The sequence below is a fragment of the Blennius ocellaris genome, assembly GCF_963422515.1.
Source record: "Blennius ocellaris genome assembly, chromosome: 2".
In the NCBI taxonomy this organism is placed as follows: Eukaryota; Metazoa; Chordata; class Actinopteri; order Blenniiformes; family Blenniidae; genus Blennius; species Blennius ocellaris.
This window is the reverse complement of record NC_137651.1, coordinates 19,676,987-19,700,521: the sequence shown is the minus strand read 5'-3', so window position 1 is coordinate 19,700,521 and position 23,535 is coordinate 19,676,987. Positions and strand designations below refer to the sequence as shown.

At 40.4% G+C, this 23,535-nt stretch overlaps 1 protein-coding gene across 1 annotated transcript in view; it reads right to left on the bottom strand.

Annotated features, from left to right (window-relative positions):
* The window catches only part of LOC308143842 (calsyntenin-2-like), a gene marked incomplete at both ends in the record, with an annotated part of 310,321 nt that overhangs the window by 178,184 nt on the left and 108,602 nt on the right, over nt 1-23,535 (bottom strand). Inside the window, one exon of the mRNA XM_080514768.1 lies at nt 14,606-14,728. Within this exon, the coding sequence (XP_080370894.1) occupies nt 14,606-14,728 (123 nt within the window). The remainder of the gene's footprint in view (nt 1-14,605; nt 14,729-23,535) is intronic.

The window sequence follows — 23,535 nt, the reverse complement described above, 5'->3', positions numbered from 1 at the left end:
ATCACCACTATCTCCTCCTGAGTTGCACCTCTATTTTATGCTCCACCGGATGACAATAATTTAAACCTCCCGATATGCAAATGTGCTTAATTGGACTGTCACAAACTCCCAGGCATCGTCAACTTTACAGAATGACTGAGGCTGGGAGCAGATTGGATTTTGGTGGCCAATCTTGTACACTTAATTTTCAGTAATTTTGTAAGCGCTTCAGTACAGGGTCCTGTAACACGCCACTTTACAAGGCTATCTATATACAGAGTGGAAGGGGTCAGAAAAAAAGATGACTGTCATGTCAATTTCATTCGCTGCCTTATCTCTCATTCTCTCTCAAGATCCAATTACTCCCATCTCAGCCAGGCCCTTCAACAGGCAAGTGACTTATCTTGTTTGTACCTTTTAAAACCTCTATGATTATGGGGTTGGAGCCAGCTATGTTCCCCTCATCATTCCCCCGAAGGCTCCTTTTGTTCCCATTCTGTCAGATGACTATTTTCTCGGCACAAAACTCGTCTTGTTTAGAAGAACACGTTTCTTCCGCCTGGCACAAATCTAACAGTGTATCTGACGTACAAACGCACAAGAGCAGGTTGTCATTAAGGAGGATTTAATAAAAATGCAGCTGATAAGTATTCCATGGAGTTGTTGTGGTCGCATCTCTTTCCTGTGGGAGGAGCAGAAGCTCACTGAACTACAAAGGTGGTACAGTTCTCACATTTCTCCCTGATTGAATGCGTGTGTGCATATGTGTGATGAGGCCCGTATGAAATATGCCTCGTGCTTTTGATGTGTTCTGGTTGAGGGTAAATAACCTTGAGATGCAGTCTCCTCCATGTTGTCTGTCATCTTGAGTAAACAGAGCTCATCAATTATCACCAATGCTCTGATGTCGCGTTTCTGTGTAATGTTTATCTGTGTGTGTGTGTGTGTGTGCGTGCGTGCGTAGAATAGTATAGAATAGAATAGAATAGAATAGAATAGAATAGAATAGAATAGAATAGAATAGAATAGAATAGAAATTAATTGATATCCTGCAGCAGAGGACCCAGTATCCATCTATTGAATCTCCACAAAACACATGTAGACTGGATTGTCAGACTGGTAGTCCGCTCATTATATCTTTGTTTGAGTGAATGTTTACAGAACACGTCAATTACAGCGCAAGAGCAACATGTCCTCCTCAGTGTCTTACAATTTATAATCATTTCTCATGTGTTTTCCTTCTTTAGCCATCAATTTCCCTCTCGACCACCCGCCCACCCAATTTGCGTTTGAAAAATTGAGTGTAGGAATCAGTGGGAGTCTCATCCACCATGATATGTTAGAAAAGATAAAATACAGACAAATGGAACATCTTTAACTTGACAAGCCTGATCAGGCTAAAATGGCCTTTTTATCGCAACTGCTGCCACTCCCTATCCAAACGGTATAAATCCTCATATTCCTCATCCCATTTTGGATAATTAGTGTCATTCATTTAACATGGGAGAAGTGATGGAAACAGGTGACTTCCAGGGTAATGTTGCAATAAGGGAGCATTGTTTAATAGTGTCTGAAGTACCGAGGCCACGCAGGAATTAAACACGCATATGGACCAGCAGGGAGGGACTAGCACTGACTGGTTATGTTTCTATCAAAAAGAGATTTTCAGTTGATCCACAGTTTCTTTACCATCTCATCAGGTTAATAACAACAGTCCAATACTTTTTACAGTGTGACAATAGATTTCCCTTGTGAGAAAACCAAACACACTCATTTAAACTAAATGGAAAGAAAGAGTGGGGGAGTAAATATATAAATACCGAGGTAAATGGGAGTATCGCCCATAGTTAGTTGGAATCAGCTTCAGCACCTTGCAGCCCTGCACAGGATTGAGCAGTATAGACGTGTCAGCTAATACAGCCCATATTGTCACTGTGAAGACACAATGAAATTGGTTGTGCGTCATCTGAAGGCGTGTTGATAGTTCACCTAAAGGTAATTTTTTATTTTATTTTTTTTACAAAAACAGTGCAAAAAACACCTCCAAGATTAAGAATTTAAAGAAAAAAATGCTTCTTTGGTTTGCTGCTACTGTACTTGGATTTGTGTCATATCTTTCGCTTGTATTTATTTCTGAATGCTGTGACCTCCGATTGAAGTCTCTTAGTTTCCATAATTTGAGAAGCAACTCCAATCACAGAAACTAATTTGCCATCAAAAACTTTGAGGAACTTCAAACAACTCATGCTGTGACACACCCTCACTTCTATCTCCTTTTTCTGCTTCGCAAGGAAAGCCTCCATAATGGAAAGGTGATGGGAGGAGAATGGAAAGCAAGTGCTACAGTACGATTTACGTGTGAGTGGTGTTTGTGAGCAAGTCTTAAAGTGGAAGGGATGCTCTCAAATTTCAGATAGGGAGGGAGGTCCTCCTCAGACAGAAAGAGACCTGAAAGTCAGATGGGATGATTTGAAGATGGGGCTTGGGAGCCAGATCAGAGATAGCACAGTGGGGGAAAAAAAGAAAATAACAAGTAGCCAAGGGTAGACAGGATGAACCTTCAAATTTAAGTTGTATATCAAATGGGGCATCGAAGCCTTTGAAGCAGCTTCAGTGATGTACTGGCAAGCGATGAATGTGATATTGACAAACTGCTAAAACATGGATTTCTTTCACCAAGTGCCGCCATGAGAGTTGAACTTCGGTGAGAAGTCTCTGTAACAGCATCCCCCATCTCAATCAGAGTGTGACGACTCGCAGTCAACTCTCCCTTTCTCTTCCTTCAATGTTTGTCTCACGGGAGGAGCTCTCATGACAGTTTGCCGACACTGTAATTGGAGGCCTCGAGGCTTGAATAGTAATTACGAACAAATACACAAACCAAAAAAAAAAAAAAAAAAAAATATATATATATATGGTATATGTATAAATAAATATAAACCCATGTAAAGAAAAACAGGAACCTGTGTGGTTCAGATTCATCAAATACTTTCTCAGCCTGCTGAGCTCCTCCTGATACATATATTCTCAGAGATGTGGAAACAGCTTTCCGGAAACCTCTTGTCTGCATGTGGCTTCTTTCATGCCAATTGTTTTTTGACACAACATCTTTCAAAATCAACACAATTTGCTCTTCCAAAACCACACGTTTGACTCAGATTCATTGTTTATTTCAACACTTTTCAAAGTATTATTGCAGAAATTTGTCCTAAAAATGGAACATATTGAAATCAATACTGATTGCTTGACAGGAATTAAATGTGTCCAATTCCTACAGTTTATTTGTTTGTTTATAAGAATTTTATGCTTATTATATGAGTAAGTTAAAATTGTGAAAAGGCATACGACTGAGCTGTGAATAGAGTAGCTTCTGTGCTGTGCACATTTGCTTAAGACTGAAGAGTTCTCCAAGAGATATACAAGTAATCTAAGGCCCCTTTTTTTGTGAAAACATGTCGAGTGAAAAGGCAATTTTTTCGCATTCACACTGCAACATTGTGAATACAATGTCTGTTTACACTTAAACAGCAGAAACACAAAGAACAATGTAGTTAACATGTAGGGCCACTAGTTGATGCGGTTGGTTGTTTTTGAAATGAAACCACACACACATGCATGCAGAGAATACGCTGTAAACATAAAAAATGTTGAGTTCAAAGTTCCAAGACATTCTTATGGACAGACAAAGTTGAACTGCTACGACAAGTGACTCAACTACGGAACAAACAAGTCCCAAGAAAATATGGACTGGAAGTCATGACACTCCGGAGCCAGCCATTATTGTTATTATCCATCTACTACAGTACTACCATGTGCGGAAGAACTACATATTTATTATGGCCGAGGTGCGTGTCAGCGGTAGCAGCAGTCTTTCCGAAAAGTTGCATTTCCCACTTTCCACTGCGTCACAGCATTTTCAAAAAGTTGTCTTTTCAACCGTCTACATCACAATGTTGTTGGATTTGAATCTCTAGCCCCTAACCGAATCAGGATTTGAATCCCTACCCCAATGTCTCTGTCTGTCCTATCCTTTTCTCTCCTACATCCCCTCACACCAACCAGAATAGCAGAAAGCCGTCATCTCTGAGCTCGGTTCTGCAAAGGTTTGAAATGTCCATGACAGTGATACTGAACTACAGTGGACTAAACCTGAGGCAAAAATCTTACAAAGCAGACTTTCATTAAAACAGCATTCTAGACAACCGTCTAAGCTCCAGTATCTCTGCTTCACAGGGAGATTTTAAGGTAGGTGACTGGAAACCTGACTTAATGGCATTTGACAGGACCTCAATCTAGCACTTTTAGTTCTTTCGCTCCCATTTTAAAAGAACAAACCTAACCTGCTTGCACTCCTCTTTCAGTTCTATAACTCATCAAAAGACAAAAAAGAAGTTAAAAGCGGGAAAAAATCTCATTACAAAGACTATTTCCCTGATCGGTGTGGTTCACTGAAGAATGAGATTGCATTTCAGTACTTCATTAATAAATGAGCACGTGAACAATGGCGAGTGATGGTTCCATTGTCTTCAAGGCCAAGTCTGAATGCCAGAAGCAAGATAGTCATTATGCTGCCTGTACATTTTCAGCGGGAACAAGTTTGCATGAATAACGGGGACACTGAATAACCCCACACTTGAATCTGACATTACAGGGTCCTTACATTGTCAGGTCCATCTGTTTCCCACCGAGACCTTCATAAACTGTGTCACAAACTGATCTAATTGGATTGATTTCTTCCTCCTCAAAAAAGACAGAGGCAGTCGTGTGTGTGAGAATTATGCATCGAGTCAAATATGGTGGAGAATAAAGGATGCCACATGAAGTACCTTGGATGCACAGGCAGAGGATGAAATCTGACAGGTGGAAATTATTGAGCAAAGATGAGACAAGAGGGAGCACTGAGGAAGGATAGGGGAAAGCCAGGGTGTGTCCCAGGTCAAAATACAAGCAAAACGGCCCAAAGAGAGGGAGGAACTGAAGTGCAAGGGGAGGAGTGCCTCAGTGGAACAACACAGAGCCAGACTGAGGTTCATCTGACAGCCGCACAGAGGAAATGTTTTTGATAGAGCATCTCTACAAAATGATATCATCCTGCTGCTTTATAATCGTGGTTTTAAGCAACTGCTTTGAAGTGGGGTTTTTTAAAGGAATTGACACAGCAGCACCTATTGAAAAGGGAAGGGGGGGTAAAAAAAAAAAAAAAAACTGTTGCCTTATTAAAAGCAGCCCCCTGGCCAACTCGATATTTCCATTCAGCTCATGCAAAGAAATTTAAAAAGGCATGAAGGGGCTCTCATCAGAGGGCTCCTTCTTTAACGTCATATCTATATTTTCCAGCGGTGAGTAGGCTAAGATAAAAATGACACGTACTATCCATTTATCCTCTCTGGCAGATGATAAGTTCATTCCAGACTTCACATTTATGGAAGCCACCATAGGGCTTTTTACATAATATCTGACATTTATACTCATTTATGATAAAACTGAAGAAACTGAGCTTAAAGGTAAGGCATGTGAGCAAGTCCAACTAAAAGCCACGTTAGTGGGTTTGATGGCCATTGGTGTCCTGTCGCATGCCTAATTTAACTTTGTACTGTATTTCTTGTCCACATGTACCGTGGTCTCTTACATTTAGTTTGTCTTTTGGTTGGCAAAAGTTGGTGTGATATTATGTGTGATGTCTTTGATATATATATAAATATATATATAGCTATATACATAGCTCCGCCCCTGTGCACTCCTGCTTCCTCCTCCTGATCACAGCTGTTTGTTATTGTCTTTAGTGTGTGTATTTAGTTCCCCTCTCTTGTAGCTCCAGTTGCCAGTTCGTCTGAGTTCTTACACCATTCCTACCCGCCTTTTTTCCCTCGTATTGCCTTTGTGTGTTTTCGACCTTCTCCCTGCCCGACTTTGCCTCCTGGATTTTCTCCTCAATCGCCAACACTGGTTTTGACCTCCTGCCTGCCCGACCTTGCCTCCTGGATTTCCTCCTCCATTGACTGCTCTGGTTTTTGATCTTGGACTGCCTGACTTTGCTTCTGCTGTGTTTTTTGAGAATAGAACACTGTTGGACTAAGCTTCTTGTCGGCCGTGCAATTGAGTTCACAAACCCTGACACTGAGCACAGTGGTTTGCTGACTACCTCCAGATGACGGTTGAACAGTGCAAGAAAATTGTCTGTCTGAGCCAGAATCATGACTCTTTTTAATTGCAATATTTTTGTCATTCCTAACCACAAGCGAGAGATACGAGAAGCAGTGGATGCATAGAGTATTTTAAGAGTTATATGACTGAAAAAGACAAAACTTGTCCAATGACTCTTGTACCTTTACACTACTATTTCAAATGAGCCAGAGTTTTGAGAGTCATGGCTTTTTTTAAAGAATGGTCCTCTTCCCTAATGCTTCATACGCAGCAAAAGAAAGTGTTGAGAAGGCCTTAAAAATGAAGGAAGTACATCATTTTGGTGCCAAGAAATTATCAATATGCAGGAAAGAATTGGAGCGCACGGTAGAAGATTCAGCAGCGCTGGTAAGAGTCAATTCAGCTGCAAATCTGCCATCTCTGAGGAGTTGCATTCTCACATTAAAACCGAAGCCATTTGATTTGGCCTTCCAACACGTGTAAGTGTTAAGATGTACTTGAAAGCATTTTATAGTGAGTCATAATCACATTTTACAAAGAGAGACATTGACAGTAGACCTAACCTTTATCCTCCCTTCACATTAAGCCATTTATCTCACTTGCTCAAATGTATTCCATCTCTCAAGTCATACACCGCATTTCAGCTTTCAAACAAACCTTTCTTTATTTTCCAGTAGTTAATAACCACACTGCATTGTTCAAGATTTTCCACATACACCCTGCAACAAAGCTCACATGCTAACGAGGTCCTTTTTATAACTACCTCGATCTGTTTCCCAATCAGAGAGACAGTGAGAAGCTAATGAATCACAGCCTATTAGTCAACCTGTATATTTACTCATTACTCATATCTACTGTACCGATAGATGGCAGGTTATCGCTGACCGTTTGGAAGTGCTGCTGGATTCTCCCAAGGTCACAGATAATTTATTTCCATTATTGTCTGTAGAGGTACAGGTTGGTAATGTGGTAAAATGAGATTTCAAAAACCCTGTTTGTTCACACATCACATGAAACAGCATGAACAGGCTGGTTCCTGCTGTCAGTCTGATTTCTTATTTGCAGCAAATGAATGCTGAACAGAGACACATTATAAAGAACCAGTTTTCGTCCAGAGTTGGAGAAAGGCCACGTTCTGTGTTAGACGTCGTACCGACTCAATTTTTTGCAGAGTGAAGGTGTCTGTGTGTGTGTAAGGCATGTTGACGTTCCGTGAACCTGTCAGGAACTGCCAGCATGGTTGATTGAGGTGTAGGCCTGTTTTATTGGTCACTGGCGAGTCCTCGGCTCGATGTCCAAACAGAAGCCACAGGGCTCCGGGGAAATTGTAGGATTGACACATTAATGTTAAGTTATGCCACGGGAAAATGCATGTCTATCATTGCCTGCGTATGTACAGGGAACTGCAAAGCAGGAGTGAGTGACAACCTGACAACCTGACAACCTGCGTCATATAAGGACCCTCAGCACAGCTTTTGTCCATTAACCTTCCTCACCCGGCACTTCAGAAGCCCACTCAAAAAGGAGTGAAACATCCACTTCAGCTTAATAACCTAATGGATTATGGAAGCTCTCTTATTATACACTATGACCAAACTGAACCATGTCAGAATACTTTACATTTTACATTAGCTGAAGCTACAGTTAGAGTTAGTGAAGATGAACACTTTCAAGGAGCAATTCTTGATGGTTGGCTCTGACATTTATTTGGACATTCAAAACTGTGGAGTTTAGATGTTCTCCTTGTGAATGTGCAGGGTTTCTCAGGGTATTCAGATTTTGTCCCACAGTGTAAAAAACAAAAAAAAAGAGATATGTGCCTACATTAGATATGACTGTAAATAGTTAATTGCTACTGTTTGTAATTCAAGTTATTGACGGTAGAAACTGTGCAAGATTTTATAATTCTATTGAAAGAATGATTTGTTAAATGGTGACAAATATGAATTGGTGAAGTCTTCAGAAAGTCCTAAAAAAACTGTAAATTGCATGTAGGTGTGAATACGGGTGTGTATAATCGTCTGTTTCTCTGTGTTTGCCCTTTGATGGACCTGTGTATGGGATAGTCTGCCTTCACTCAGCTGGAACTGGCTCTTAAGCATTCCGACCCTGAATTCGGTCAAGCGGTACAGAAGATAAATTAAAGGAACGATCTAATGTCAAATCTCGACTCCACCTATCACTTACAAAAGGGGCCTTAAACTAAAGCTTATTTTTGGCCCACTGCTTGCTTTGTCACGTCATCGCAGAACAACTTCAGTATTTGAATAGCACAAAAAAAAGCTGATTTGTTTTCAGAACGTTATTTTAAACATTTTATATACTTCAGCTGGTTTGTAACTTCTTTAGCACATGTCCTTGCCTTTTAGATAACCCACTGCTCAGATGGAAGGACCTAAACAACATGGATCAGTATGAATGTTTACTGAAGTGTTTGAAGAGCAGACCAACTCTTTTCTGAAGGTCAACAGTGAGTGACCTCCTGCCATTGACATGGGAGTTAATGCTGGCTTCTTTATTCTCTCTAAAAATAACTTGTTCTTTCAGTGTTCATCAAATCTGATGAACTAGAGGAGCCCCATCCGGTGGATTAAATACTGTTCCAATGCATTTGGCACATGGACGTATAATGGGAGTGATGCTTACGTTATCTGGATCACACATTTTCATTTTGAGACGCATAAATAAACTAATAAATAAATAAACAATTTGAGTTAGGAGGGAAAGTCATAAGCGAAACTGGAAAATACATTTCATCATAGAGTGTTATGACAATGGCAGGTAGCCATTCCAAATCAATATTAATAAATAAAACTAAAGTATACGTAAGTGAGGTTAGGAATCAGAATAATACTTAGGCTAATATAAAAAGACATGCTGGCTGAAAACAGAAAATCCTGTGTAGCCGTTCTGGTCCAGCTATTTATCCATCCATCCCCTTCACTTTATCCACTTTATTGGTGCAGGTGGTTGGAGCCAATCAAAGCTCATACTGAGTTTGGGTACACACTGTGCAGGTCGCCATCACAGGGCAAACACAATGAGACAAGCAGACCAATTAACCCAACAAGGGAGAACAAGCAGTTTCTACAGAGAAAGACTCTCAACACAAAACCAAACCACAGTCTTTAAGTTGTAAAGTGGCAGTACAAATCACTACACCACTGCAATCCTCTAGTTGGCAATGGGTATTAACAAATGATAAGGAAGAGCAGTTTTATTAATACTTTAGACCATAAAATCGTGTTTCATTAACTCATACTTGATGATGACCTAACTACAATTTCCAATGTTAACTATCATTAGCAGTCTTTGACACTCCTCTTTCCCTTTGGCAAAATGTGCATCACTATACCTCCACATTGTTGCGGTGGCCTGGTTTCCTTCAGGGATCAGCTTGGGATCCCCCAAGAAGAGCTGATGGTTGTTGTGGAGGACAAGGATATGGGGGTTTCTTTGCTCTCCATGCTGCCACTGCAGCACCATTTGGTTTATGCGTGAAAGGGAATGCCGGATCAATCGATTCATCAATAGACTGACGGATCAGTCAATTGAGGTCTCCAACAGTGTCTGGATTAATGAATGACTTTCCCAAAAGAGTGGAGCTGTTTTGAAAAACTCATGTTTGTTTCCGTTTGACATCATTAGAAGTTTCCACCTGTTTTGTTCACTTTTCCTGAACTGTTTCAATAACATCCCTTATCTCTGGTTTGTCACTGAAGTGGAGGAACTCGGGTTGAGTTGACACTTGTCAACTGATGCATTCCCATGTTGTGACAGACAAGACAAAAGCATATGCTCCTGAGAAGTTTGTTTACATATGTGTGTGACTCACTTCATGAATGTGAAACTGTGTCAGGTAGCATAACAAGTGATGCTCAGTACATCAAGGCATGTTTCCTCAAAGCCTGTAGCATATAGCCATTTGATTCCTGTTTCCTCTACCACTTTGTTTCTTGCAGCAAAACAACTGCACTTTGTCAGACATCGCCAGGCATAAAGCACTGGGTACCTGCAGCAGTGCTTTTTCACTCCTCCTGACATGCTGTCTCTGTGAATGTGAAGCCTGTGAGCTGCTGTGGATTCACAGTGATGGCTGATGTCAGTCTCAGCCAGCTTTCAGACACAGCACCGCCACGTTTCCTGTAGTTCCAGACCAGTGAGTCTGGTGACTGCTGCATCCTGCTTAGCAGTCCGAGAGCAGTCCCTGAACAGGCATGGACTGGTGTTTTCATAAAAATGTTTTTTTTTTTAAAAACCTGTGGGGAAAGACCGTGGGTTTGTGCACGCTTGGTATTTCATAGTCTGAGTGAAGTGACACTGACAGAAATGCTCGCATGGAAAACCCACATCATTTTTGACACTGATTGCTATTTTTAGATGATAGTGGCAATTATGATATTATATTATACATACCGGTGCCATCAAATGTCAGTGAAGAAATGTCAATTGATTAATTTGAAAAATGACACTTTTTTAAAAGCAATTAAAAAGAAAATCAGAAAAAGTCATATTTACTTAAGAAATTTACAATCATTATGACCTGGAGAACCATTTTCACAGTCTTTTCATATACATTTGTCACAAATGTAAATTTTTAAAGTTTGATGATAACTTTTTCAAAACTTTAGATTTTGTTGCATTTATGATGTTGAAAAAATACCATTAAGAACAGCTCACATTTTGTAATAATTGACTTTTGTCATCATCTAATACCATTTGATTTCTTTTAGTCATCTTAGCTGGTTGGTTATTTTAGCCCCTTTACACCTTTACTATTATTCTTAAGCAAGGTAAGGCAAATGTATTTGTATAACACCATTTTGACATATGGAAATTCGCAGCATAAACAAAATACATTAAAGCAAGGCATAAAACGAAGAAAAAATAAATGAGAAGCTCTATTAAGGTAATGAAACATCTATTATTTATTGGACAGTTTTGACATATCATATCATATCAATTTAATTTCTGCACTTACTCAGCAGGCATAGGGCACTGTGGTGATTCACTGAAACTGATATACAGAGCTATGTGTCATCTGCATAATATTGTAATGTCCCATAATCCTAGCCAGAGGGAGTTGTTAAATAAAAGGGACTCCAGATGGAGCTTTGCTGAACCCCTAATGTGATCATTTCAGTCAATTAACATCATGCGGAGATTTGTTGCACATTTGTGTTGACAACCTCTTGAACTACAGTATTCTTTTGTCAAAGAGTCCCTTTTGTTGCTTCAAAGTGTGAGGTAAAAAGAACATTAAACATCTGGTAAAGAATGTCTACTTATTCATGATTTTGTGAAAGCTGCAGGAAGCTTCTGAGCTGCACTTTCCTGACTTCAAAGTTACCCAGACCAAATCACACCTGTGCCAATTGTCAGTAAAACAGCAGTCCTGCTTAAATGATATTGCTTTTATGCAACACTTACAATAACAACTACAATTTTACTTCATTGATCAGTCTTCCCGCATAGTGTGGTTGCTAAACCACAGTTTCAATGCATCTTTCTCTGTTCCTGTTTTTCTAAATTAACCATATTGACTGTTTATTGATATCATTAACAAAATAATAGAACAGATGTGGAGAGTCCCAGAGCTTTCATGTTGAATATACTCGTGAAATATCTCTATAAGATCCTTCTGTCTCAGTGGTTGTATAACACAGCCTAAAATTATTCACAGTCAAATGGAAGGTTTCAGATTTGGTACAAATATCTACAATACGGTTCGCGAGTGTCTTACTTTAGCCTGTCACATTTTCAGTCTGCTTTTTCTCTTTGCTATTTAACTGCATGCTGTCATTATGCCAAAATATAAAGCGCTGTCGAAAGCTTTTGGCTGCCCCTTTCATGTCTGTCAAATAAAATCCCACAAATATCATAGATTTTCTTCCCAGTGTGTTACTGTGTAAAAACAAAGCTAAAACTGCTGATCGGATGCATCAATCACAAGGCTAAAAAGGTCCAACGACAAATGTGAAAGATCAAATGATCTACATAAAATGACAACAAGATGCAGATCATTATCTTTCCACATATTTCACAAATACTGCCATTGCCGTTTTTCAGAGCTGACAAAATCTCAACATTTCCATATGTATCATCTTTCAGCCTTTGATTTCATGCAAAGGCAACAATATGGGCCATTTACGGTCTATATTCCTGTACATCTAGCAAATCAGTGGGTATTAGACTCTGTATTATATATGGAACACCCAATCAATTTGACTTCATACAGATGACACATGATAGATAGAAAAAAATGTAAGCAAAGCAACGGACATATCTGGTATCAAAGGTATTGACAATTGTGTACCAGTCTTCCACTGGTAAAGTTACTGATTTTGTTCCCGTCTTAACCTGTTGCACCTTGTTTTGGCAGCCACCGACAATAATGTGTGACTAAGTGAAGGTCATTAATGGTGTAAAGTAAAAGAATTTGATGTGATCCAGTTCAACTGAACACCGCCACAAACTACAATCTGAAAACGAATATGAAAATATGAACTCAAGCAAACCGGAACTTTGTTTAGTTTGGAAAGGCAGAGTCGTACTGGATCGCATTGCTGCATTTTCTGGTTTATAGAGTAAGTCGCATCTATCAAAACATGAGACATGATGAGGAAAAAATAAAGCTTTGTCTCAATTTGCTCTGTCAGTCTGTATAATATGGCACATTGTACAAGTGTTACCAAATAATTGCTCAATTAGTGGGGGTTTTTTTTCTCTTCAAACACAAATATTTGATACAATATAATATTGAAGGTTTGAGAAAAAACAAGAGTATTAGAGTAGTGCCATGTATTCTCTTCCATAAACTGTTTAAATAAATGCCTTAAAACATGCAAAGTGTGAAAAGATATATATATATATATATATTTTATCACTATAAATTTCCTTCATGACACTTATGATAATTTCATTTCCAATAACAATAACAGAACAACTGCGATGGGATGAAAAAAAAATCATGGTGCGAAAAGAAATCACTTAGATCCCCCACATTTTATGTATAGTATGTGTGTGAATTTGTATTTTTGTCCATCATGGGCACATGTAGGTTGCTCGTAATGAATCCTGTCATTATCAATTCAGCTGTATGACTATCGTCGCTCAGGCATTGCGTGTCAGCATCTTCCATGCACTTTAATTAAAAACCTTGCTGGCTTAATTAATGAGCCTTAACCAGTACCTGTACACTGCCCCGCCACTCCACCTTGCCAATTTAGCTGGAAGAAGGAAGGATTCGCCTCCACTAATTACCAGATAACCGTCTTTGCCGTGCTCTGCTTCTTCCAGTCACAAGACCAAGTAGGAAAAAAAAAGAAAAGAAGGTGGCTTCTGTGGTGAGTGGGTTTGTTGGGGCTTCTCAGAAATCCTCAGAGAGGGTGGTGAAATGAGTGGGACGTGGCGATGGGAAAACTTGGCGAGAGTGATGAGAAGTGACGCTGAGAGCAGTAAAGACTGTGAAGAGAGAGCGGTAATGTAACTGTTGTTGTTTATTCATAATTTAGTGAGAAATTGCTCCCTCTACACTCGCTTTTGAAATCTAGGAATACCCATGTGCTCCGCCTGCTGCATGTGTGTGTATGTGTGTGCTTGTGAGACTATTCGTTTGTGGAGTGCCAGAAGACATATGCTGGTCAGCCAGCTATCCTCCCTACTGTTTCATCATTTTCTCTCATTCTCCCTGAAGGGTGTTCATTACAGTGAGCTCCCTCAGGCCATGCCACAGCACATGTACACACACACACACACACACACACACGAACACTGCAGCAAACAATGAACAAACATCCTTTAGTGGGCATAAACACAAACACATCCATCCCCTTCATCCGTCCACCTCAGCTCGAGGGTGTCTGTGAGTGGGCTTCAGCCTCACACGACAGCCCCCACGCTGTGGCCTTGGCCACATTCGTAGCCTGGCAGGAGTCGGACTGGCTGGGCTCTCCGACAGCCTCCAGCTAACGTCCTCCCTCAAGAGCTGGCACCCTTTAAGATGAGACGGAATCGTCACAAAGTGGGAAGAATCTAATCCGCCTTGACTCTATTTGTTTTCTGGGGCAGGGTTCCTTTTCTTTTTTGTTGTAATGTCTGCCATCATGAGGCTTATTTGGGCCACTTTTCTCTCAGAATAAATATGAAATATGAGTCCTGGATGTGATGCAAGTTCCCTAGGAATTATTGGATTAAATATCTGGAGCACAGCAGAGGGTAAGCACACACATACACACAAAAAAATAAATAAATTGCAGCAGTCATAGTGAAGCAAATTTTAAACCTTTCTGAGTGATAACAAATGACAGCTGGGTTGATACCCTGAGTGTAAGTATGTCCTGCAGCGATGCTTCTCTGCTCAGATTAGCACCTGAGTCATCGCTGACTGCCTGACACTTGGTCCCGAGTGAGTCCACCTTTACTTCCCCGCTGCTATGATTATCCTCAAGCTGGCAGTCGTTAAGCATGCGATGTATCATACCTGCGTAAGGGATGGGGGCGTCTTTGTCCAGGGCCACCAGCGGAGGATCCAGCAAGACGACGTCAGTGTTTTCAGTGATCACCCCATGGTAAGACGTCTCAATCCACGGCTTGTGCTTATTCACTGGGGAGACAGGAGGGGGGAAATGTGAGAGGTGGAGAAAGCATGCCGACACATTCAACAGCACTGTCACTCAAGTGGTGAAAGACACAGCCTCAGATCTATAGCCTACACACTGATACACACACTGTAAGAGCACTGACATCTTATCATTTAAACGTTAAGTTTGATCTGACGTTTCGAGCTGTGACAAAATCACCTACATGACCAGGGGTTTATGAACATGTCACTTATCCCACCATCACTATATCTGCAAATAGGTTTCTCCATCCATCCATCCATGAGGACTATGGGAGGAAACCAGAATACAACATGAACATACAAACTCCACAGAAAAGCCCGGCCAGAAAGTGAAACCATGACAATCTTGCTGTAAAACAACTAACTGTCAAGAGAAAAGTTATCAAGTTGAAGGAAGCTTTACAAAAATTATAATGGAAAACTTTTGCAGTATTTTGGGTGTCTGTTAATATAACAATGGCGCTCGGAGGCACTGAAAATGCAACATTTTGAAAACGGCTCCCAAAGTAGAATATTTTGAAAATGCTCCAACTCCGTTGGCTAGTACTGTGCATGCATGTCTTTCCACAGCAAATAGTTCTTCTGCACATGACCGATTAAGGTGCATTGACACATAAGCAAAATGAGTTACGAATATTATTTTCTTGTCATTTCTGACACATTTCTGAGATTATTTATGTTATGTAGCGTATCGGAATATGGTTCTTAAATAGAGCGTGCAGGTGTATGACATTCCTGATATTCGTGAAGCATGTCCGTGCTGCCCAAAAAACATTCCAAGAATAACAAGACTCACCCCGATGCATGGAGTTTGCAATTAATTGTCCTGATTCATCACATTCCTGACAGAGTGGCAAGAGAAAATGACGATACGCAACGGCGGTGTGCTGCGGCGCAGTGTTGCGCGCTAATGTGTAAAACAATGTCGGTGACCGTGCGTAATGACTCGTGCTACTGACTGTTTCCTGCATTTGCTGCCTGCCTGCGTTGCTGCTCCACTACCACCAAAGCCTTTCTTTGTCTTTAAATAATGTATATATAGTAAAGAAATGGTGTTCAGTCACCACCTTCACTGCAACCACCTTGCTCACCTGTTCATGACAAAATGCTAAACTTTTCTGGAACAAATTAAAAAAAAACACGTGTTTTCATTTAAAATGTCACAAACGGAGCCTCAGTACCAGGAAGATGACAATATATTAGCTTATCTCATGAAAATATAAATCAAACTTTACTAAAAAACTGCAGTGACAGAGTAGTTTATGTGAAAAATGTATTGTGGTTCTTTTTTTTTAACCTGGATGTCCTGTAGTTTATATTCTGTGAGCTGTAGTGTTACATTAATGATACTGGGATCTTAATAGCTGTGATATAATTAGAACTTTCTTTACGATGTGTGCTTTGATAGTTACTTAAAACTGGTGGAATTGTTATGACGTCTTGTGTCACTTTTAAATGACTCCAGACAGGTCAGTTTTAATAATGTGCAAATTGCTGTATTATTCTGGCATTTATGTGGCACATTAGCTGTCAGCTCTGACTGAGTCACTCATTGAGTTCAGTTGAAGTTTATGAGGAAATTGAAAAAAAAAAGAAAAGCTACCGAATGGCAGAGATCAACTACAAACCTTCAGAAAGTTGCATATTTATTCAAGGCAGTAAAGGCATTGCAAGGACTGTGGACACATGCTAATTTAAAGATGTTGAACATTTCTTCGTTGCTATGAGTTTATTCAGGATTAATGCAGGCAGCAAACTGAAGTTTGATGGAATAACAGAGGTACTTCTCCAGCAAGGCAGGCTCTTTTTCCAGAGGACTCACGGAGACAGCAGCTCTGCAAAAACCTACACCAGGGGTGTCAAACATAATCCCTATGGGCCAAAACATACTCACAAGCGGCTCCAATCCCATCGAAAAACCACTAAGTAAATTGTGAGCGAAAACTGAGAGTGTTTTTTGGACATTCCACCTGAACATATCATTAAAATAGACTTCATGTCCAGAATGTAGTAATTCCTGGTAGCAAATGTTTGGTTTGAGCAAAAAATATAGACATCTTGATCACATGTACTCTGTGGCATAACAAAGAAAAACGTTACAGTGTAAATGTAAAAGTTATTGTCGCACTGTTTTACCGGTCTGGCCCACTCAATATGAAATTGGGTTGCATGTGGCCTCTGAACTAAAATGAGTTTGACACCCCTCCTTTACAAAACAACAACAAAACACAGCAGATGAAGCCGACTTATATGTTTGTAACTGTACCCGTCAGTTACGAATACATCCACAACACTGCCTGCTGCTACAGACCTATGAGAGGCAATAGCAACAGCTTGAGGAAGACATGTATAGGAAGATGTTTTCCTTTATCTTAGCAGTTTACGGTCTAGTTTTAAAACTATATATTATGCTCTTCTATGTGAGGTTTTATATTTTCTTCAGCAAAGAAAGACTGTCTATCTTTAACTTGCCAATATTTATAGTGAGCACAAGACATTTATTGGTTGTATTTCAATCACAGAAGCAATTGGAGTCTTTCAAGGGTATTAAATCAAACTAAAATCAGGATATTCTGAGATTCAGAATGTGTATTTCAAGTGCGAGGAAACCTATTTTTGATTAATTTCCAGCACAGAGCCAGCATGTGTGTTTAATTGGCAAAGCTGGCCGAGCCTCAGTCTCTATGAGCCCTTCTCATTTAGGTAATATCCACAGCTACTTTGTTTCTTTCCTTTGTTCATTTTCCTCCGTCTGACATTTCCTTGCAGGTTGCAAAGTGTGGCGCCTCGCTTGATCAATGACTGCCAATGTGCTGCCAGCACCGAGCTCTATCCAACACTAAATCCGAGCATTGTCCATGAGCTGAGGGTCTGATTAAGAGTCATAATTGAGTAACGGGGCATGAGGTTTTGTGAGAGCATTGTGCCAGCCCACTTGCCATTTGTTTACTGGCTTGCCAGTCAAAAGGAGAATAAATGAAAGCGTAAAACAATTGGAAATCTTAAACCCTTCTTATTGCTTTTTGGCTGGGCCAGAAAAAAAACAAAAACAAAAAACGAAAACAAAAACACATTTTACATTCTGTCCACTTTCTAAATGTCAAGTTCAAGTTTGTGGAAAATGACAAAGCAAAGCTGTAATTTTAGGTGAGCAAAGAGCCACGGCTATGAAAAACACTGAATATTTACTTTAATGGGGATTGAAGTGCATAAACAATAATTATTCTCCTTTTTGGTGAAAGGATAACCAAAGAACACTGGTTCCTTCTAAGTTGTAATCAAGCAACCATTGTCACATACCACTTCAGTTATTAACAAAGTGCTTGTAAAAGCCACTTGAATGGTAAAATTCACACTTTTGAAACAAAGTAGACAGAAAGAATGTTACTCTACACAATATACTCTTAATGTGAATACGCAAAGAAATAGTTGTTGTCGTGGAACAAATGCAACTGTAATTTCAGTTCAATCACTTCCAAACAATTTCATTATGTGATTTCACTGCACTTAAAATTGTATTAACACATTGAAACGATGACTCACAACCCGAGGTGTTCGGATCCGCAGGGGGGTAATCCTGCAGTTGCCTGGGGGGGGGGGCTTTGTGTGTTTTCGTTTCAAAAAATGTTTTGCGTTTAAGCAACGCCATTTTGAAAGCCATGTTCATTCACATGAAAGCGGCAGAAATGCTGAAAATGGTGTAGTTAGTATGACACAAGCTGATGCTGTTCGTTGTTATTTGTAATAAAACCATGCACAGAGAACAGTATGCTATAAGAGATAACAATGGGAGTAAACAAACATTTGTACGGACAAGCGAAAGAGCTGGATTGCTGTTACGGGTGGAAATATAAAACTACCATGTCCCAAGAGAATATGGACGTGACATAATCATGACACTCTGGACAACCATTGTTGTAATTGTCTATTAACATGTGCAGAATACTGTTTACTCTAGTGTAATGCATATGCACACTAGCAGACTTTCAGAAAAGTGGCATTTTTCCCTGTTTCCACAGAGACAGAGTCGTAGTGTTATAAAAAAAAAAAAGTCCATTTTCAGTGGCTCTGAGTACCGTTGTTGTGTAAACAGGCACCCAAAATGCAACAGATATTTTCTGTTTTCACCTGCTAATGTTGTGTCAATGTGGCCTTAGTCCCGACTTGTGAGGACTTTGGATCTGGAGTTTGCCGTTTTGAATCCCAGGTTGCCAACTGTTGGTTCCTGTATAAGGCCCTTGACCCACATGGTCAAAATGCAGTAACCTGGCAGCCCACCACTCCCAGAAATATAATGGGTTGAATGTGGAGGAATCAGGGAAGTCATGGCCAAGAGGTTAGAGAAGTGGACTTGGGATGAGAAATTTGCAGATTCAAATCCCACTACCGACAGTAGTATGTATAGTTAAGATCAACTATGAACATGGTGGATTCAATTCAGAAAAGTAATCTCCCCAAATGGGAATCAATAATGTATGCTACAGCATGTTTTCTTTCTAAATTATTGATGATCCAACCCATGTGGTACAAATGATCCAAAAAGAGATGTTTCTTGAGACATAGATCATAGTGATACTTAAAATCGATAGAGATATAAAGGCAATGGAATACAGTTTTGAGTTGCTAAAAAGAAGTAACTTTGTCTATACCTATGATCAAACCAGTACACCAAACGCAATATGTTTTACCACAGGGTTTATGACTATGTTTCTGAATATAGAAGCAACATGCTCGCGAGACCATGCTAACACTGTGGGCATGCATACTCATGACTGGGAGTCTGGAAAGCTTGCTGAGAGCATTGATACAGTCAGAGAAGATCATTCACAGGGGCAGTGAGACAGGAACACATTTGTCTTTAAGGGCTTGATAAATATGCATGAGTTTGTCAGAAAAGTCGGCGGTAAAATGACACTGGATTTCAACTTTAAATGCCATACTGTGTCATTTTGAGAAGTTGATATCTTGCTGACGCTGCAGTTCAGGAACTTCTAAGGGAACACATGATTTGTATGTATCATCACTTCCACCCTCAGATGTAGAGAGACAAACCTGTTGAAAACTGCTCTGTTGGATGTTTTTTTTCCCCCTTGGAGTACTGTGGTACCATGTAGAAAAATAGCAAATAAATACATGTCATTAATGCAATTAGCAGGACACTACACACATTGAAAAACTAGGTAGGAAATGGGAAAAATGGGACTAATGAAAGAAGTTAATCTCCTACTCCAAAGTGAACAAGTTCTTAACATCAATAAATGTGTAATACAAGGTTTAACACTATTTCAGCACAACGCATGACAGCTAATGAGGAGTCAGGAGAATTGAAGGGGCTTGTCCTCAACATCATATTCCGTCTTCTCACAGCTCAAGAGCCCTGCTCACCTTTTAATCCATGATGCTCTGTTTATGTGATTCACAGTGACTACTTAGCAGTGTCGGGCCGACCTAAAGGTCCCGCTCAGCCTCATCAAAATTTTTACCCCTGCGAGAGCACAGAGCGTTACAGCTGCAATGCCACAGACAAAGAAAAGAAATGAGCCCTTCTCTGTTCAGATAACACCACGAGGCAGAAACCAGTGGCAAGCAAGTCAACATCACAATCTAGTCTTGATGATGACATATCCCAGTTGGTGACCTTTGTCATGTCACCATTGCTATGATGAAGTGTACCTCTCCATCAGTCGGAGTGGCCTCGCTGGTTGCTTTGGGTTAATGGCATCTCAAAGCCTCGCTGCTGTGGGAAGGAATGCTTTTTCACCAGGAGTAATGAGAGCATTGTGGGAAAGTCCACCTCTGGTGATCGCTGCTGAATCTCAATGGGGTTACCAGCTAGATGTCAACCCCACCCCTAACCAGCCAGTACAGCTCGTGCAATCACTGGCAAGAAATACAACTCTTATTACAATGGGCTCCATGTGCTTGAAAAGCCCCTGAACCTTTCCAAGAGAATAGAAGCATACACTTCCCTTTGCAAATGCAGGCTAATAGAGGTGGAGGAGTTGTGAAGAGATAGGTGGTTAAGAAACGAACAGGTGTGACCATCAGTTCCCAGGGGAAACGTGGTAGCTGTTGACCACAATCAAACCCAAAAGCCTACGAGTGCAGGTGAAGTGGCAAAGTCCTCCACTGTGACACGAATCAAAACGAAACACCTTTAATCCATCAGTCAATACGAGAGGAGACACGACACACCACATAGCCGAATTTTACTGCATCATTTCACTCAACAGGTGAACTCTGAATGGAGCTCTCCATGTGGCTGCTCTCTTTGTTGCAAGTGGACAACACACACACACACACACACAATGGGGAAAAATAAGTGTCCTATCAACATTCTGTTTGGACCGTGGAGTGCTCATCTGCGACCAAGCTTTCAAGGCTTCACACAGAGTCTATAACATTTGTGCTTAAAAATATCAGCACAAATCCACAGACACAACACACACACGAATAGAATCTGAAGTGACCCCAATCTTCAAAAGCAAACATCTTGAATAGCTACTAAATGTGTTCAGTAAACGGCATGTGATAACCTGTTTTTGTGAATGGAGGGAGGTCAATTTGACAGGATTTTACAAAAAATCTGCTTGGCTGAACACGGTTGGCTGAGAAGTAAAAGGCTTTTTTCATCTTAAGGATGGAGCCGGAATCAAACGCATGGCTCTGTTTGTTGCATGTGTTGTTGACAAGCAGGAAAAAACCACTTAGATGAGAATGGTCACATTTGTCAGAACTGCGTTGGCATTCAAATGCAATGACCTTTAACAACTGAGAGCCGCAGATAAAAATTATTTGATAAATTGTCGTCACTGAATTCCAGGTGCACGATCATTTTCATTATTTAGCATGTGTCTCAAGATGTATACACTCAATATGCACTCAATTTAATGAAAAATAGCTTTATATCATCTGGAGGGATGTCTTTTGTGGGTGGCGAGTAACACCCCAATCCCATAAGAGTTTTCATATTGTGCAGAATGTCTTAATACTAAATAAGTAGACAAGTGCCTAATAAATCCTGCCTTTCTAAAGTTGGAATTCTAAAAAGTTGGTCACGCTGCATCATTACAATGACAACATGTGTAATAAACCTATCGGACTGACTGAGATGCGAATCATGTTTTCATGCAGTGTGGATTAATGCTCTGCAAATTCAAACTTTTAAATATTGATCCCAACAGCTGTTATCAATAAGGGCTTTAAAAAGAATGGGAAAATTCAGCACTTGACCTAAAAATACAACCTTATGTGAGAAAAAGTGTGTCCTGAGTGAGAAATAGAGGCTAACTTTTATCACTTGAATTACATGTTTCATGCTTCCTTGTAATTCTGTCTCCTTACAAAGGAGCAAATGGGCAGTCCAACATGCTGAATCACTTTGTCCCGCGGTGTAATGGCTTGGTTGGGGCGCTCTACTTATCTCACCTGTGCAGGCTTGTATAATCAGGTTGTGCGACAGCTGAAAAGGTGACCTGCGGAGCTCTGATGGCCTTTTGCTGCTGGTCAGTGGGATTATCGCCTGTCGCCATTTCACTGCCAATTAAGCAGAGAGTCGCGGATTTTAACTCCAGGCTCCGAGCATGGCAGAGGCGCTATAACGGCTGATTAATCTCTGACCGGGCAGCAGCGTGTCACCAGAAGGGTGCGGGCGGGTGTCATGAGATGACAGGGGTGGTTGGGCGGGTGGTTGGGGGTGGGGTGGGAGGGGTGGGCTGTTGTAATTAAAAAGAAATCTGTAGAAAATTAAACTTTGATTGATAAGGTCAACAAAAGGTGCCATGATGAATACATCAGCATAATGAAAAGTAAACGTAGCAAAGACAGTTCGCCATTACGGCCACCAACAGCCAATTACGGCGACACGGTGATATGGGAACTGGGGGGCCAGATACGCTCAGACACGTCCATCAGAGGGTCGCTGCACATTATTCAGAATCATCCCCCACTTCTGCTCTTTCCTACCCCCCTCCCCAACCACTCCATCATCGCAGTGATCCGTGTCTTCTCTGAACTTCGAAGACTTTGCAAACTTTAATCTTCTCGGTACGCCAGCTTTGTGCTTGGCGAAGCGGGCTGACAGGAATCATCTGCAGGGAAAGGACTTCATTACATGTAAATGCTTTGGAGTAGATTTCTTATCAAGATGAATAGAGTCCTCCACTTCCTAACATTGACTTGAGAGATTGGTAAGGCCAAAGGGTAACATGTAAGCGAATACAACTGAGATTACACAGCACATGCGCAATTCCAATTTGACAGAGCAGTTAATGAATTGTAGTGGCTGATGTTGGGTATCCACAGGGCATTAGAATGTTGCATGAGAAATACTCTTAGCACAAGTAAGTTGATAGTTTTGTTCTTATTGCAAAACTTCCGTTAAAAAATAAATAAAAAATCCTGACCAGTTCTGTCTTGAGTTTTTTTTTGTGGAATCCAAAACCAAACATCAGGTAATTCTCTAAAATATGTTTTACTTTACTGATCTCCAATTTGATCTCATTTTTCCATCAAATGAAAGTAGACATGAAAGTCGGTGAACAGGTTGAAGCACCTTGACAGATCCCCCAAAAAAGGCCAAGTGGTTTAAAACACACATCCACCAGACCCCGATACAGCCTCTGAACACATCTGTGTCAGAATATTGTCTATATTTGTCTTTCTTTTAGCCTCCTTCCATTAACTTTCATGTGGGCTGGTTTGCTGCTTAAAGTTTATGATCGAACTGATTTATGAATGAATGATTTAATTCGGTTACAATTACAGTGCAAAAATGGAATTTTGTGCAT